Below are 19,017 nucleotides of genomic sequence, written 5' to 3' on the forward strand. Positions count from 1 at the left end.
TACAAGAGAGATGGAGAGTACGAGAGAGATGGAGAGAGTAAGAGTACGAGAGAGATGGAGAGAGTAAGAGTACAAGAGAGATGGAGAGTACGAGAGAGATGGAGAGAGTAAGAGTATGAGAGAGATGGAGAGAGTAAGAGTACGAGAGAGATGGAGAGTACAAGAGAGATGGAGAGAGTAAGAGTATGAGAGAGATGGAGAGAGTAAGAGTACGAGAGAGATGGAGAGAGTAAGAGTACAAGAGAGATGGAGAGAGTAAGAGTACAAGAGAGATGGAGAGTACGAGAGAGATGGAGAGAGTAAGAGTACGAGAGAGATGGAGAGAGTAAGAGTACAAGAGAGATGGAGAGTACGAGAGAGATGGAGAGAGTAAGAGTATGAGAGAGATGGAGAGAGTAAGAGTACGAGAGAGATGGAGAGTACAAGAGAGATGGAGAGAGTAAGAGTACGAGAGAGATGGAGAGTACGAGAGAGATGGAGAGAGTAAGAGTATGAGAGAGATGGAGAGAGTAAGAGTACAAGAGAGATGGAGAGAGTAAGAGTACAAGAGAGATGGAGAGTACGAGAGAGATGGAGAGAGTAAGAGTATGAGAGAGATGGAGAGAGTAAGAGTACAAGAGAGATGGAGAGAGTAAGAGTACAAGAGAGATGGAGAGTACGAGAGAGATGGAGAGAGTAAGAGTACAAGAGAGATGGAGAGAGTAAGAGTACAAGAGAGATGGAGAGTACGAGAGAGATGAAGAGAGTAAGAGTACGAGAGAGATAGAGAGTGAGAGTATGAGAGAGATGGAGAGAGTGAGAGTACGAGAGAGATGGAGAGAGTGAGAGTACGAGAGAGATGGAGAGAGTGAGAGTACAAGAGAGATGGAGAGTGTAAGAGTACGAGAGAGATGGAGAGAGTACAGGGAAATGAACAAAGAGAAATGAAGAGACAGGGAAGGAGAGAGACAGGGAAGGAGAGAGACAGGGAAGGAGAGAGACAGGGAAGGAGAGAGACAGGGAAGGAGAGAGGCAGGGAAGGAGAGAGACAGGGAAGGAGAGAGACAGGGAAGGAGAGAGACAGGGAAGGAGAGAGACAGAGAAGGAGAGAGACAGGGAAGGAGAGAAGCAGGGAAGGAGAGAGACAGGGAAGGAGAGAGACAGGTAGAAAAACAGACCCAAAGAGAGAAGTTATGTGGTTAACAAAAAAACACATTATAACTAGGCCTCTGGGGAGCGGTAGGTTCAATCTCTTGTCTGCATCCCAAATGGTACCCCATTCCTTTAAACAGTGCACTACTTTTGGCCAGAGCCCTATATAGGGTACCATTTGGAATGCACCCTTTGTCTGTTCCTGATCCAGACGCATGGCTAGCAGCTGGTGCTGTAGCATCTCAGTTGGAATTCCAAATGGAACACAGATGAGGTTCTGGAATCTATCGGCATAGCTCTAAAATATGAGCCAATCCTGAACCTGCTCTATATTCCATGTCTGCCTCAGTGATCTCTCTACCTGTGCAGTAGCGCCCACTGGAAGCCAGGGTGAAGCCGGGTTTGCACAGGCACTTGAAGCTACCGTCCTCGTTGATACACATGCCGTTCAGACACATGTTGGTGCCGGCGCACTCGTCATGGTCTGTGGAGGGTAAAAGGTTAAAGGTCAGGGGAGAATCTGTCATCCTGTTGTTAAAGCCAAACTCACCACGCCCAGACCCGTTAGTTGCCAAGCAGAGGGTCTTGGAATGTGACCCCATGGGTAATGGCGTGTAGCATGTAGAATGTGAGTGAGGTTGTGTGTGCATTGGCTTTGTACAGCCACATTCAATGGCGTAAAAACAAGAGCGATGTCGTTGTCGACATCGACATCGATGGACAGCCATGAGCAAACAAGTAGGATGTGGTTGGGAGAGAAACACAGAAACCGTATTAATAGGTATTTTATGTTTATATTAGTCTATAATTAGTGGCTTGTCCTCATAAAGTTAATTCATGGGTTTGACTAGGCTTCAATACTTATAGTACTTAACAAGGTGTCAAATCAAATCTAGGGAACAATTAGCTACAATCTCATGAACATTGGAGTACTGATTTACATGAGTGATTAAGGTAACTGATACTATATTAAAATACTTAATCTGGGCTTGATTGATCTTGACTGGCGCAATGGAACCCATAGAGCAGTAGCAAAAGTGTAAACCCAATCTGGCACTCCAAACAGGCTAAAGCAAACGCGAAAAGAATTTGAAAGATCTTACCGACACAGTTCCTGCCGTCTGGGGTTAGCTGGAAGCCTGCGTTACAGATACACTGGAAGCTTCCATCCATGTTGAGACAGCGGCCGTTCTTACACAGAACCCCGTTGTTCAGGCACTCGTCAATGTCTGGTGAGGAGAGTGGTGATGTATTTGTATCCAAAATAACGCCATTGGTATACTAACCCTGCCCCTAGACAGTTCCCTCTGGCATAGACCGTTCCCTCTGGCATAGACCGTTCCCCCAGGCCTAGACAGTTCCCTCTGGCCCTAGACAGTTCCCTCTGCCCCTAGACCGTTCCCTCTGGCCTAGACAGTTCCCTCTGGCCCTAGACAGTTCCCTCTGGCATAGACTGTTCCCTCTGGCCTAGACAGTTCCCTCTGCCCCTAGACAGTTCCCTCTGGCCCTAGACAGTTCCCTCTGGCATAGACAGTTCCCAATGGCCCTAGACCGTTCCCTCTGGCCTAGACAGTTCCCAATGGCCCTAGACCATTCCCTCTGGCATAGACAGTTCCCTCTGGCATAGACCGTTCCCTCTGGCCTAGACAGTTCCCAATGGCCATAGATCGTTCCCTCTGGCATAGACCGTTCCCTCTGGCCTAGACAGTTCCCAATGGCCCTAGACAGTTCCCTCTGCCCCTAGACAGTTCCCTCTGGCCCTAGACAGTTCCCTCTGGCCCTAGACAGTTAACCCAGGCCTAGACAGTTCCCTTTGGCATAGACAGTTCCCTCTGACCCTAGACAGTTCCCTCTGCCCCTAGACAGTTCCCTCTGCCCCTAGACAGTTCCCTCTGCCCCTAGACAGTTCCCAAAGCCCCTAGACAGTTCCCAATGCCCCTAGACAGTTCCCTCTGACCCTAGACAGTTCCCCCTGGCTCTAGACATTTTCCCCTGGTCTAGACAGTTCCCCCTGACATAGACAGTTCCCTCTGACCCTAGACAGTTCCCTCTGCCCCTAGACAGTTCCCTCTGCCCCTAGACAGTTCCCTCTGCCCCTAGACAGTTCCCTCTGGCCATAGACAGTTCCCTCTGACCCTAGACAGTTCCCTCTGCCCCTAGACAGTTCCCCCTGACATAGACAGTTCCCTCTGGCCTAGACAGTTCCCTCTGGCCCCTTGTCCATCTGAAAGCATTGTGTTGGAGTGAGTAACATTCCACCATAGAAATATAATAACTATAATTGCAATGGTATAGTCGTTATATCTCTATGTGTTTCACCTAGCCCAATGTTAAATGGTATAGTATATCCATTTACAGTCTGCTTGTAATTGTAACTATCTTCTAAACGTGAAATGACAATTCAGCATTCGGTGGATCAATGTGCCAGTAGTCAGGTAACAATATGAAAGAAAAAGGAAACAGCACATTTAGACTGAATAAATCCTTAAGGTCCACTCCACTGTGAAAACAGACTCGCAGACACAGGCCTGGCTGGTTAAGGGTTTATACCACAGACTCTGGAACATGTCTATGGTGAAGGCATTGGTTCAACCTCTTTGAATAGAATATATACAGTACCAGTCAAAGGTTTGGACACACCTACTCATTCAAGGATTTTTCTCTATTTGTACTATTTTCTACATTGTAGATTAATAGTGAAGACATCAAAACTATGAAATAACACATATGGAATCATGTAGTAACCAAAGAAGAGAGATTCTTCAAAGTAGCCACCCTTTCTTTTGTATACCAACCCTACCTTCTCACAACACATCTGATTGGCTCAAACGCATAAAGAACTAAATAAATCCCACAAATGAACCTTTAACAAGGAACACATGCTAATTGAAATGCATTCCAGGTGACTACCTCATGAAGCTGGTTGAGAGAATGCTAAGCGTGTGCAAAGCTGTCATCAAGGCAAAGGGTGGCTACTTTGAAGAATCTCACCTTTTTTCGTTACTACATGATTCCGTGTGTGTTATTTCATAGTTCTAATGTCTTCACTATTATTCTACAATATAGAAAATAGTAAAAAAAATTAAATTAAGAAAACCCCTGGAATGAGTAGGTGTGTCCAAACTTTTGACTTGTACTGTATATATACACCAGTATAAATAGACTCACCGATGCAGACCTGCTTCTCTGGATTTCTTTGGAACCCTGTGTGGCACTTGCAGTAGAAGGAACCGGCCGTGTTCACACAGTCCCCATTGGGGCACGGGTCGGAGGAACACTCATCTACATCTATTCATTATCAGGAAATAGATTTATTAGAAATACAACCTAGAATCCTCATGAGTTCAGTTTTTAGACAAGCTACCCAGGATTAAAAGTTAACTCATATAAATATACAGTACCTAACAGCCGCAGAAACATACGTTCACGAGATTAGTAGATTCGCTCAGCTTAGATATATAGAATATTCATATTTTAGCCATTTCTGAGACTCACTTAGACAGCAGATGTGATGATACAGTAGTAGGAATACAAAGATATAACATCTATAGAAAAGACAGGAATGTCTACGGGGGAGGTGTTGCTGTATCTATTCAGAGACATATTCCTGTAAAGCTCAGAGAGGATCTCATGACAAATGAAGTAGAAGTGTTGTGGTTGCAGGTTCACCTGCCTCATCTGAAGCCTCTTCTTTCAGGGTGTTGCTGTAGAGCACCAAGTGCTAACAGTCAGTATCTGGAGAATATGTGTGTGGTGTTGGACAAGCTCTCTGATGCTAACAGAGAAATGTATTTTCTGGGTGACCTGAACATTGACTGGTTATCATCTAGCTGTCCTCTCTCAAAAGGAAGCTTCTTACTGTGACTAATGGCTGTAACACAGGGGTCGCCGACAGGTCAATCGTGAGCTACCAGTACGGTAGCTCGCTCACAAGTATCAAACACCACATGCTCCCAGCTACCAGAGGTGTGGACTCAAGTCACAAATATGATGACTTGGACTCGACTTTGACTTTAACACCAATGACTCGTGACTTGACTTGGACTTGAGCCTTATGACTCGACCTGACTTGATGGACTGGACTTTGACTTTAACACCAATGACTCGTGACTTGACTTGGACTTGAGCCTTATGACTCGACCTGACTTGATGCCCTCCCCAAGCCCAAATATAAAAAATGATGCTATTAAAAAAAGTGTGCAGCGCATCAACTCTTCATTTAACGATTACAGTTTGAATCGGACCCAGCAGCCAATCAAATTGTGCGTGGCAGTTCAGAGGAACGTCGGCGGGTGAATTCAGATTGAGCCCTTGGAAAGATGATACCCCAAAATTATTATTTTCGGCTATAAAGACAACGCTGTATCAACAAAAAACGAATTGCAACTTGCAAAACATGCGGGAAGAGAATTACAGACGGAGGAGCAACAGTGCGGGAACGTGATCATTGCACCCAAGATTGAGCTACAACTGGCTAGGCAGTTGGTAGCCTAAATCCTGCCTGACGTTCCTAAAACAAGGTTGGGTGAGATCGCCCCATAGCGATCCTCGATAATCGCTCACTATTGGGGGGAGGGGGGGGGGGGTCTTTCTCATGGCTAGCCATGTATTTCCATGGAAATATAACGTTAATTTGGAAAGTAATAAATATATAGATATTTTTAAAAGCATTCATGATTTGCGTAAATGTAATATACTAACTATTACTGTTGTTAAAAATATTAAATTGTATTACATTGGATGAAGAGCACGACTAGCATATTCATCTCCTGCACATCAATCACTCTAGTGTTTTATTGGTATATTGTAATTACTTCGCCACCATGGCCTATTTATTGCCTTACATTATCTTACCTCATTTGTACACACTGTAAATAGACCTTTTCTACTGTATTATTGACTCTATGTTTTGTTTACTCCATGTGTAACTCTGTGTTGTTGTATGTGTCAAACTGCTTTGCTTTATCTTGGCCAGGTAGCAGTTGTAAATGAGAACTTGTTCTCAACTGGCCTACCTGCTTAAATAAAGGTGAAAAAAGAGCTCATTATGACTTGTTTAGGACACGAAACTCAAAGTTAAAGACTTGAGACTTGACTTGATAATTGACCGTCTTGACTTGGGACTTGACTTGGAACTTGAGTGCTAAGACCTGAGACTTACTTGTGACTTGTAAAACAATGGCTTGGTCCCACCTCTGCCAGCTATATCGAATCAATCAATAATTATGTTCACTCCTGGTTAGCCACTACATAGCTTAAAAAGACAAAACTAACACAATATCTGCCAATTAATTTCCAGCAATATTGTCTGTCTGTCTGTCTGTTTGGTGCTTGCGTTTGTCTATCACTCTGTGTGTAGCCAGTTGATGTGATAACCATCCTGTGAGTTGACAGAAATACTTTCCCCCAGAACATTCTCAATGAAATGTTAACGGCAGAGTAGTCTTACCTGGCAGAAGTATATCATGAGCAAGTATATCATTTGTATCTATTATTTGCAAACATGAAATGAGCAGCAGCAGTACAGAACCTTCGCTAAGACCAGCACATTAGAGGGCACATGCCTCACTCGCTAGATGCCCAATTAAAGGGCCAGAAATGCAATTAAAGGAGAATTACATAATTACAATTCATTAATTAAATTAATTCATTAATTAACAATGAATAATAATACATGAACAATAATTCATGTATTAACAGTGAATTAAACAATTGTTAGTTTTCTTCCAGACCTAAAAAAAAATATATTCTGATGTGATTTAAACATTGACTTGGACTCAGAACATCTCATTTAGTTGTTTCTCTATGAACAATTGTATTTAGTGAGTCTTGTCAGAGCAGAGGCAGTAGGGATGACCAGCGATGTTCTCTTGATAATTGTGTGAATTAGACAATTTTCCTGTCCTGCTAAGCATTCAAAATGTAACGAGTACTTTTGTGTGTCAGGGAAAATGTATGGAGTAAAAAGTATATAATATTCTTCAGGAATGTAGTGAAGTAAAAGTATAAAGTTGTCAAAAACATGAATAGTAAAGTACAGATACCCCAAAAAACGACTTAATTAGTACTTTTAAGTATTTTTACATCACTGGTAGCTCGCAATATGTTTTTTTTTTTAAGTAGCTCTCATGCTAGAAAAGGTTGGAGGCCCCTGCTGTAACATGACCCAGGTTATCACTCAACCAACTAGAGTGTTTACAATAGTGTTGGATCTGTGACATCCATTCACTAACTAGCAAAGGATATGAACAAATATGCACACGTGGTTACATGCAGCTCTCGCTTTGATCTCAAAACAAGCAGATCTACTCATGATCACTCATGCTGTAAACTCAGTCCAGTTCAAAGTGAATGGCACAGATCCACATATTGGATACTGATTGGTTATGCCGCACCGGTCTGTGTAGAGTACGGGCTGAGTCTTGTGTTTCAATGCAATAGAATCCTACTCTGATGTGTTCTGCCTACAACAAAATCTCTTGCATAGTTAGTTTTCATACTGTGGCATAGTTTTGTTTCGGGATGTTGCATTGAAAGTGGCTAATATTTGCGTTGATTCCATCACAATTCCCACAGTAAAGGGAAACGTTGATAGTGTTAATAACTAAGGGGGAAAACTCCAGAAAGTGAAGTTGAATGTTGTGCTTCTCTGCGCTGTGGATATTTGTTATGGGTGTTAGAGGGAACATGGGTGACCATAACAGTGTGGCAATAACAAGGAAAGCCAAAGTACCAAAGGCCTAAAGTTATTTATAAGAGATCATACTAAATGTTTTCTCAGGACTCTTTTTTGTTTAAGATGTAAAACATGTATGTTGGTCTGATGTGTACAAGTAGGAGGATCCAGATGCAGCACTTGGGAGATTTATAAAATGAAACTAGAAACAAGAAACTAACTGGGAGAACTATCAGAGCCCTCTGGATCTATGATGAATTGAAAATGTTTATGGTTCAAACAAATGATGCTATAAAAGGTGGCGAACAAGTCAGACTGCTCAGCTGATTGGTTGACATACTATCAATTTAGAAATGTTATGACTAAACTTAAAACTGATTTTTTTTAAATGTAAGAGGACCTTAAAGAGCAACTTTGGAGCATCGTAAATGATGTCATGGGCAGAAAACCCAATTCATCTCCATCGTTCATTGCAGTTAATGGGTCATTTATAACAAAACCCTTTTTGATCTAGCCAATCATTTCAATGACTATTTCACTGGTAAAGTGGACAAACAGAAGTGAAATTACATCATTGAACAGTGAACCATCATACAGTATTTGTGTATTGAAGATCTAATTATGAAAGAGAAGTATAATTGTCTTTTAATTTGGTCAAGTGTGTGTGGAATAGGTGGAACAACTATAGACAACCTAGATGGGATACTATTGATAATGGTAGCAGACTGTATTACCAGCAGGTATAGACAACCTAGATGGGATACTATTGAGAACGGTAGCAGACTGTATTACCAGCAGGTATAGACAACCTAGATGGGAATCTATTGAGAATGGTAGCAGACTGTATTACCACCAGGTATAGACAACCTAGATGGGATACTATTGAGAATGGTAGCAGACCGTATTGGCACCCCTATTTGCCATGTCTTTAACCAAAGCCTTAAGGTATGTGTGTGTCCACAGGTGTGGAAGGAAGCTAAAGTAATTCCACTACCTAAAAATAGTAAAGCACCCTTTGCTGGCTTTAACAGTTTGCTGCCCGTTCTTAGTAAACTGATGGAGAAATGTTTTTTTTTTTTTTTTACCTTTATTTAACTAGGCAAGTCAGTTAAGAACAAATTCTTGTTTTCAATAACAGCCTAGGAACAGTGGGTTAACTGCCTGTTCAGGGGCAGAACGACAGATTTGTACCTAGTCAGCTCAGGGATTTGAACTTGCAACCTTCCGGTTACTAGTCCAACGCTCTAACTACTAGGCTACCCTGCCGCCCAATACAATTCTATTTTTCAAAGAACAAGTTAACTACGGACTTTCAGCATGCTTATAGGGAAGGACACTCAACTTGTACTGCACTGACTCAGATGACTGATGATTGGCTAAAGGAAATTGATAATAAGATGATAGGTGGAGCTGGACTGTTAGATTTCAGTGCAGCCTTTGCCGTTATTGATCATAATTTGCTATTGGCATGTAAATAGTGTGTAACTAGTATTTTCCGGTTGGCTCTTGGTGTCTTTCCTATTTATAACTTATTTATAACTATTATTTTATTTTATTTTAAATGTAATATCTTATGTTGTTCTTGTCTATAACTGTTTGGTACTTTGTAATATATTTGTATGGTTAATGTGGAACCCAGGAAGAGTAGCTGCTGCATGTTCAGTAGCTAATGGCCCACAGGAAGAGTAGCTGCTGCATGTTCAGTAGCTAATGGCCCCCATGAAGGGTAGCTGCTGCATGTTCAGTAGCTAATGGCCCACAGGAAGAGTAGCTGCTGCATGTTCAGTAGCTAATGGCCCACAGGAAGAGTAGCTGCTGCATGTTCAGTAGCTAATGGCCCCCATGAAGGGTAGCTGCTGCATGTTCAGTAGCTAATGGCCCACAGGAAGAGTAGCTGCTGAATGTGCAGTAGCTAATGGCCCCCAGGAAGAGTAGCTGCTGAATGTTCAGTAGCTAATGGCCCACAGGAAGAGTAGCTGCTGAATGTTCAGTAGCTAATGGCCCCCAGGAAGAGTAGCTGCTGAATGTTCAGTAGCTAATAAGGATCCTAATAAACTAAACTCAACATCTGTGGCTAGAAAGTGGACGTTCTGAGAGGACAGCTGGGAAGAGGGTCGATGGCCAATGGTCTTTCTGGGTTTGACTAATAACTCTTTACTTGAAATGTGCTGCCACAATGCTTTCTTATTGCTGTGCAGTATTGACAGAGCAAACTTGACTTTTTAACACCCACAGTGTTAACACCCCACAATGTTAACATCAAAACTTTTAAAGTGTACATATGGGATCATCTGAAAAAGTGTTGAAAGTCTAAAAAGTGTTAGTCAATCAATCAAGAACACCAGAGTTCCTGGTATCCCAACCACTGCGCGCGTTGGAACTAACATTTTAAAAGTGTTAGTCAATCAATCGAAGACATGTATAAAAACACGTTTAATATATTGATGTATAATTACTATACTGTACCTGCACATTCTTGGCGAGTGTCCAGGGCGTAGCCGTTATTGCACTCGCAGCGGTAGCTAGAGCCCACGAGGATGCAGCGACTGTGCAGACACAGGTTGGGCAGCTGCTTACAGACGTTTATCGTCTGGTTCAGAGTCGCTGTGCCTGTCCAACATACCCCATAGTAGCTCATCATGATCAGTGTGCTTTCCCCTCCATTCATCCCTCCATCCATCCATATCCATTCATCCCTCCGTCCATCCATATCCGTTCATCCCTCCATCCATCCCTATCCATTCATCCCTCCATCCATCCATATCCGTTCATCCCTCAATCCATCTACAGTGCATTTGGAAATGATTCAGACCCCTTGAGTTTTTCCACATTTTGTTACGTTAAAGCCTTATTTTAAAATGTAGTAAAACACATTTTTCCCTCATCAATCTTCACACAATATCCCATTAAAAAAACAGCAAAAGGTTTTACATTTTTGTAAATGTACAAAAAAAAATAAAAAAATAAGGAAATATCACATTTACATAAGTATTCAGACCCTTTACCCAGTACTTTATTGAAGCACCTTTGGCAGCGATTACAGCCTTGAGTCTTCTTGGGTGTGATGCTACAAGCTTGGCACACCTGTATTTGGAGAGTTTCTCCAATTCTTATCTGCAGATCCTCTCAAGCGCTGTCAGGTTGGATGGGGAGTGTCCCTGAACAGCTATTTCCAGGTCTCTCCAGAGATGTTTGATCGGGTTCAAGCCCGGGCTTTGGCTGGCCACTCAAGGACATTCAGAGATTTGTCCTGAAGCTACTCTTGCGTTGTCTTGGCTGTGTGCTTAGGGTCGTTGTCCTGTTGGAAGAGGAACCTTCGCCCTAGTCTGAGGTCCTGAGTGCTCTGGAGCAGGTTTTCATCAAGGATCTCTCTGTACTTTGCTCCATTCGTCTTTCCCTCAATCCTGAGTAGTCTCCCAGTCCCTGCCGCTGAAAAATGATGATGCTGCCACCACCATGCTTCACCGTAGGGATAGTGCCAGGTTTCCTCCAGACGTGACGCTTGGTATTCAGGCCAAAGAGTTCAATCTTGGTTTCATCATGGTCTGAGAGTTCCTTTCAGACCACTCCTCCTTTTACTGAGGAGTGGCTTCCGTCTGGTCACCGTCTGGTCACTCTACCATAAAGGCCTAATTGGTGGAGTGCTGCAGAGATGGTTGTCCTTCTGGAAGTTTCTCCCATCTCCACAGAGGAACTCTGGAGCTCTGTCAGAGTGACCATTGGGTTCTTGGTCACCTCCCTGACCAAGGCCCTTCTCCCCAGATTGAACAGTTTGGCCGGGTGGCCAGCTCTAGGAAGAGTCTTGGTGGTTCCAAACTTCTTCCATTTAAGAATGATGGAGGTCAATGTGTTCTTGGAGACCTTCAATGCTGCAGACATTTTTTGGCACCATTCCCCAGATCTGTGCCTCGACACTATCCTGTCTAGGAGCTCTAAGGACAATTCCTTCAACCCCTTGGCTTGGTTTTTGCTCTGACATGCACTGTCAACTGTGGGATCTTATATAGACAGGTGTGTGCCTTTCCAAATTATGTCCAATCAATTGTAATTTACCACAGGTGGACTCCAATCAAGTTATAGAAACATCTCAAGGATGATCAATGTAAACAGGATGCACCTGAGCTCAATTTCGAGTCTCATAGCAAAGGGTCTGAATACTTATGTAAATAAGGTATTTCTGTTTATTATTTTTTATACATTTGCAAACATTTCTAAAAACCTGTTTTCACTTTGTCATTATGGGGTATTGTGTGTAGATTGATGAGGATTTTATTTGATTTAATCCATTTTAGAATGAGGCTGTAACGTAACAAAATGTGGAAGAGGTCATGGGGTCTGAATACTTAACGAATGCTCTGCATATATATACTGTGCATGTCTTACAGCTTGCAGAGCTTATGCTCCTATGCTCCTATGCTCTATCTGTTGAATGTGTGGGTGCTTATAGTGCATGTGGAGGTTTCCTTACCTAAGTCTGGCCTTTGTCCATTTCCATTAGGAACCCCTTGGCCATTCAGTGTTGGATCGTAGCCACTGCTGGGTCTAGATGGATCATAGCCACCATTGGGGCTGGACGGGTCGTTGCCACCATTGGGTCTTTGAGGGATCAAAGGATTTAGAGGATTCATGGGGTTGGGTCTCCCTCCAAAGTCTCCATCTGGGTAAGGTAGGACTCCTTGGACACACAGCCGGCGGTACTCCTCTGGGGGACGGTGAGACAAAGGTCAAAATGTTAGTCAGCAATGAGAGGAAAGGTCATCTGTATGATGGTGGAACAGGTTTGAAATGTTCAAACATCAATAGGTTAGACCGGCAGTAGAGGTCAAAGGTCATAAACTACAGTGTGCCTTGAAACAGATCATGTCTAAGGACACTAAGCCAAACTACTTCAAACCCTTGACTATGTCTCTCTTTGACATCAAAGTATCAAGTCAGTTGGTTGATCCGAGAGCACACAAATACTCTCTAAAGCTCTTGATAAGATCTAAAGCAATCACAACCCACGGTCATGTTCTGTAGGCCACAACACAGCAACAATTTTGAAGATTTCATGAACATTATTGGACAAGTTCAAGTTCTCCTACGTTTCTCCCATTTTGTGCTTACCGAACATGACCCAGCAGACGTTCCGGCCCCCCACAAACATGAGTTGCTCACCCCTGTCCTCTAGACTTGAGGTGAAACCAACCTGAGTTGCTCACCGCTGTCCTCTAGATTTTAGGTGAAACCAACCTGAGTTGCTCACCGCTGTCCTCTAGATTTTAGGTGAAACCAACCTGAGTTGCTCACCGCTGTCCTCTAGATTTGAGGTGAAACCAACCTGAGTTGCTCGCCCCTGTCCTCTAGACTTGAGATGAAACCAACCTGAGTTGCTCACCCCTGTCCACTAGACTTGAGATGAAACCAACCTGAGTTGCTCATCCCTGTCCTCTAGACTTGAGATGAAACCAACCTGAGTTGCTCACCACTGTCCTCTAGATTTGAGGTGAAACCAACCTGAGTTGCTCACCACTGTCCTCTAGATTTGAGGTGAAACCAACCTGAGTTGCTCACCCCTGTCCTCTAGATTTGAGGTGAAACCAACCTGAGTTGCTCACCGCTGTCCTCTAGATTTGAGATGAAACCAACCTGAGTTGCTCACCCCTGTCCTCTAGATTTGAGGTGAAACCAATCTGAGTTGCTCACCGCTGTCCTCTAGACTTGAGATGAAACCAACCTGAGTTGCTCACCCCTGTCCTCTAGACTTGAGATGAAACCAAAGCAACACATGCCAGTGAAGTAGGAGTTGGAGGAGCAGATATCCTGTGTGCTATGCCCAGTCTGGGGTGAGAGCCAGAGGAAATGGGGGAGAGTGCCAGGGGCTTTCCGTGCCCTCCAGTCTGCCCTGACATCACCAAGGTAAAATTCTGTTACCGCCTGCAGCAGCTAAACACTATCTGTTACCACATGACAGGAGCTTTGAACTGGGCTCAGCATCAGATTCAGCGGTTCTCCAACCTGCCTCAGGTTTTCAAGGGCTTTTTACAATGAGGTGCAGTTGAGGGCAGAACTTACATAACTCTTTAATACAGAGAGATATAACGATGGTTTTGACGTTGAAGTAGCTAATAATGATACAGAGAAATATAACTATGGAAATGTCTAAAGGTTTTGACGTTGAAGTAGTGTCACGGATCCCCCCCCAGGTACTGCTGCTCATTCCGTTCACCAGCTCCAGGGGTCTACGTTACCGGGCCTTCTAGGCGTCACTGAACTGGATTCATTACCACCAACCACAGACTGTCTTGTCTCATTACGCACACCTGGTTCCCATTCCCCACACCTGGTTCCCATTCCCCACACCTGGTTCCCATTCCCCACACCTGGTTCCCATTCCCCACACCTGGTTCCTATTCCCCACACCTGGTTCCCATTCCCCACACCTCGTTCCAATTCCCCACACCTGGTTCCCAATCCCCACACCTGGTTCCCATTCCCCACACCTGGTTCCCATTCCCCACAACTGGTTCCCATTCCCCACACCTGGTTCCCATTCCCCACACCTGGTTCCCATTCCCCCTGATTAGTACAGTGGCAAGTAGAACTATATGAACCCTTTGGAATTACCTGGACTTCTGTATAAATTGGTCATAAAATGTGATCTGATCTTCATCTAAGTCACAACAATAGACAAACACAGTCTGCTTAAACTAATAACACACAAACAATTATACATGTTCATGTCTTTATTGAACATACCGTGTAAACATTCACAGTGCATGGTGGGAAAAGGTATGCGAACCCTTGGATTTAATAACTGGTTGACCCTCCTTTGGCAGCAATAACCTCAACCAAACGTTTTCTGTAGTTGCGAATCAGACCTGCACAACAGTCAGGAGGAATTTTGGAACATTCCTTTTTAAAAAACTATTTCAGTTCAGCAATATCTTTGGGATGTCTGGCGTGAACCGCTTTCTTTAGGTCATGCCACAGCATCTCAATCAGGTTGAGGTCAGGACTCTGATTGGGCCACTCCAGAAGGAGTATTATCTTCTGTTGAAGCCATTCTGTCGTTGATTTACTTCTGTGTTTTAGGTCGTTGTCCTGTTGTATCACCCAACTTCTGTTGAGATTCAATTGGTGGCCAGATAGCCTAACATTCTCCTGAAAAATGTCTTGATAAACTGGGGAATTATTTTTTCCGTCAATGATAACAAGCTGTCCAGGGCCTGAGGCAGCAAAGCAGCCCCAAACCATGATGCTCCCTCCACCAGACTTTACAGTTGGGATGAGGTTTTGATGTTGGTGTGCTGTGCTGTGCCTTTTTAGTGCTGTGGAACATCCAGATGCTCTTTTGCTATCTTCAGACGTGCAGCAATGTTTTTTTTGGACAGCAGTGGCTTCTTCCGTGGTGTCCTCCCATGAACACCATTCTTGTTTAGTGTTTTACATATCGTAGACTCGTCAACAGAGATGTTAGCATGTTCCAGAGATTTCTGTAAGTCTTTAGCTGACACTCTAGGATTCTTCTTAACCTCATTGAGCATTCTGCACTGTGCTCTTGCAGGCATCTTTGCAGGACGGCCACTCCTAGGGAGAGTAGCAACAGTGTTGAACTTTCTCCATTTATAGACAATTTGTCTTACCGTGGACTGATGAACATCAAGGCTTTTAGAGATACTTTTGTAACCCTTTCCAGCTTTATGCAAGTCGACAGTCTTCTGAGATCTCTTTTGTTTGAGGCATGGTTCACATCAGGCAAGGCTTCATGTGAATAGCAATCTCAAATGTTGTGTGTTTTTAATAGGGCAAGGCAGCTGTAACCAACATCTCCAATCTCGTCTCAATGATTGTACTCCAGCTTAACTGACTCCTGACTCCAATTAGCTTTTGGAGAAGTCATTAGCCTAGGGGTTCACATACCTTTTTCCAACCTTACACAGTGAATGTTTAAGTTATGTATTCAATATAGACCTGAAAAATACAATAATTTGTGTGTTATTAGTTTAAGCAGACTGTGTTTGTCTGTTGTTGTGACTTAGATGAAGATCAGATGACCAATTTAATGAACAATTTATGCAGAAATACAGATAATTCCAAAGGGTTCACATACTTTTTCTTACCACTGTAAGTGGTGTATGTGTCACTTTGTGACATCAGCTGATGTAAGAAGGGCTTTATAAATACATTTTAATTGATTGATTGAAATGTTTAAAGGTTTTGACGTTGAAATAGCTAATAATGATCGTCATTCACACATGACACTGCATAGTGTATGGAGATAGGCAGCCCTGGTCCTAGAGAGCCAAATGATCTCAGGTGTTAGACTGAGCCCAGCACTAAGACACATATTAGCAGGGTCTTAATTTAATCAATTAGCTAAATCAAGGCCATAACTGATTGACTCAAGTGTTTTGGAACCAAAGCATGTAACCTCAAGATATGATAGTCTATTGAGTAGAATAGGAGATTATCACTACTAATACATTAAATATCTTCATTGTAAATGTTTCATCACACTAACTAAGAACCAGGCTTGCCAACCAAACATTGGCATAGGGGGAATATTATAGATCGGTGACTCACCTGATCGTCGGGCGGGGCATATTTCAGGCAGGGCCCCTCGTGCCCAGCAGCGTCCACTGTCACAGCAGCATGTGGCCTTACTGAAGAGGCCGGGCAGCTCCTGGGCACAGCGCCCGTTCAGCAGACCCCCGAAACACGAGCCTGCCTGCTGGTCTGAGAGAGAGGGAACAAGACATGGCATCACACAGTTAACACATACTGTACACCTTGTCATAGGTGACTAGGATGCTGTCACAGACACACATTGTCCCAGGGTGAGAGGCAGACAGACAGGCAGAACGACAGCCAGACAGGCAGACAGACAGGCAGACAGCGAGACAGGCAGACAGCGAGACAGGCAGACAGACAGGCAGAACGACAGGCAGGCAGACAGGCAGGCAGCGAGACAGGCAGACAGCGAGACAGGCAGACAGCGAGGCAGGCAGACAGACAGGCAGACAGACAGACAGGCAGAACGACAGGGTGACAGCCAGACAGGCAGACAGACAGGCAGACAGACAGGCAGGCAGCGAGACAGGCAGAACAACAGGGCGACAGCCAGACAGGCAGGCAGACAGGCAGGCAGCGAGATACGCAGAACGACAGGCAGTGTGACAGGCAGACAGCTAGGCAGGCAGACAGACAGGCACAAACACAAGGCCGTTGTGTGGTGTATGGGTACATGCCTAATAATTCACCCAATGTTTCGAAATGTGCTAATTCATCCTTTAACACTTCATTTCACCCTGCGACCTATGGCGACCTTTTTGTCGTAAATACGGGGCAGCACTTTGACATCGTTTTCACATGACTCCTTGATGTGGACGACATGTGAAATATTACAGACATCTATCAGGGGCATTTTAGATGAAGTCAAAACACACTGTCATCCCTGAAAATGAAGCGTTTGGTGTTTTTTTCTACTTCGGTTCCTGAAAACACAGTGTCCTTTCTCCTAAGCAGCCAGCCCATGACAAACACTGGTATGTGTGTCGTCCTGCTGTAATTAGGGCAATAACAACACTGTTGGTACATAGTTACTAAATACTTTGTAATGACATAGAAATGCAGTGGAACAGATGTTGATATTTTGTTATTGCACAAGTGGAACAGTGTTGTTTTTTTGGGGGAGGGGGATGTTTTTTTTTAAACTTTTTTTTAAACTGGATTCTTTAGACATTCCGAATAGTGGAAAAAAATGCATGCTGGGGGAAAATAGCGCCACTACAAATTATTACTAACCCAAACAGAGTGGGGGAACAATGGGCCTTCCACACCTTCAGAGAAGGGCTAAGGATTTATAAAATAATAATTATAATAATATAATCATAATAATGCTAATTATAATATTATTTTCAATGATGTTCTGATTTTCATCTTTTCAGTTTTTGTTGGAAAGTAAGGGTTAACACTGCTGGTCTCTGGGGAGATACATCTAGTCAGACATTGGCTAGGCCATCTGAAGCTAGATAAAGGCAACTGCCATTCAACTGTATTAGGGCAAAATTTTGGAGTGACAGTGGAATCAGCCAATCACATTTTGACTTAATGGACGGGACCGTTTTTACAAAAATGTATGGAAACTTCTGTCTTCTTGAAGGCCAACATGTCACTGTGCAATTACGAACAGTAGTTTTCCCACGGTATAGCTAGCTAGCTTTTGTTTTGTGCTAGTTTGCAGCGGCTGCAGCAGGTATCCGACACTGAGTCAAGACCGAGTACGAATGTATCCGTCTCTGAGACAAGACCGAGTACGAATGTATCCGACTCTGAGACAAGACCGAGTACGAATGTATCCGACACTGAGACAAGACCGAGTACGAATGTATCCGACACTGAGACAAGACCAAGTACGAATGTATCCGACACTGAGACAAGACCGAGTACGAATGTATCCGACTCTGAGACAAGACCGAGTACGAATGTATCCGACACTGAGACAAGACCGAGTACGAATGTATCCGACACTGAGACAAGACCGAGTACGAATGTATCCGACACTGAGACAAGACCGAGTACGAATGTATCCGACACTGAGACAAGACCGAGTACGAATGTATCCGACACTGAGACAAGACCGAGTACGAATGTATCCGACACTGAGACAAGACCGAGTACGAATGTATCCGACACTGAGACAAGACCGAGTACGAATGTATCCGACACTGAGACAAGACCGAGTACGAATGTATCCGACACTGAGACAAGACCGAGTACGAATGTATCCGACTCTGAGACAAGACCGAGTACGAATGTATCCGACTCTGAGACAAGACCGAGTACGAATGTATCTGACTCTGAGACAAGACCGAGACACTCAATATGTGGTCTCGAGACTGTGGAATTCACACACGTACACACACACATTGTGTGTGTGTTAACTGACTATAAGATCAATGTGTGTGTGTTAACTGACTATAAGATCACACACACACACACACACACACACACACACACACACACACACACACACATATACACACATATACACACACCCGAGGTACTGTGGACACACACACACACACAGTACTTCAGCTTGGTGTTGCCAGAAATCCCCTTTTTAAACACAAAACATTTATGGCTGCATATTTCGACAGTGTGGCGTGAGAGGTGGCTGAGCATCCTACGGTAGCCTGGCTGGCTCTACTGTATATAGGTCAGCAGGG

The 19,017-nt window shown here is 43.7% G+C and overlaps 1 protein-coding gene across 1 annotated transcript in view; it reads right to left on the bottom strand.

The window, feature by feature from the left end:
- The window catches only part of LOC139404746 (fibrillin-2-like), a gene marked incomplete at its 3' end in the record, with an annotated part of 232,358 nt that overhangs the window by 150,124 nt on the left and 63,217 nt on the right, over nt 1-19,017 (bottom strand). Inside the window, exons 8-13 of the mRNA XM_071147349.1 lie at nt 16,373-16,525; nt 12,276-12,509; nt 10,274-10,417; nt 4,300-4,419; nt 2,235-2,360; nt 1,493-1,615 (exon numbers count right to left, since the gene is read on the bottom strand). Coding sequence (XP_071003450.1) covers nt 1,493-1,615; nt 2,235-2,360; nt 4,300-4,419; nt 10,274-10,417; nt 12,276-12,509; nt 16,373-16,525 — 900 coding nt within the window. The remainder of the gene's footprint in view (nt 1-1,492; nt 1,616-2,234; nt 2,361-4,299; nt 4,420-10,273; nt 10,418-12,275; nt 12,510-16,372; nt 16,526-19,017) is intronic.

This window comes from Oncorhynchus clarkii, unplaced genomic scaffold, assembly GCF_045791955.1.
Source record: "Oncorhynchus clarkii lewisi isolate Uvic-CL-2024 unplaced genomic scaffold, UVic_Ocla_1.0 unplaced_contig_1240_pilon_pilon, whole genome shotgun sequence".
Taxonomy (NCBI): Eukaryota; Metazoa; Chordata; class Actinopteri; order Salmoniformes; family Salmonidae; genus Oncorhynchus; species Oncorhynchus clarkii.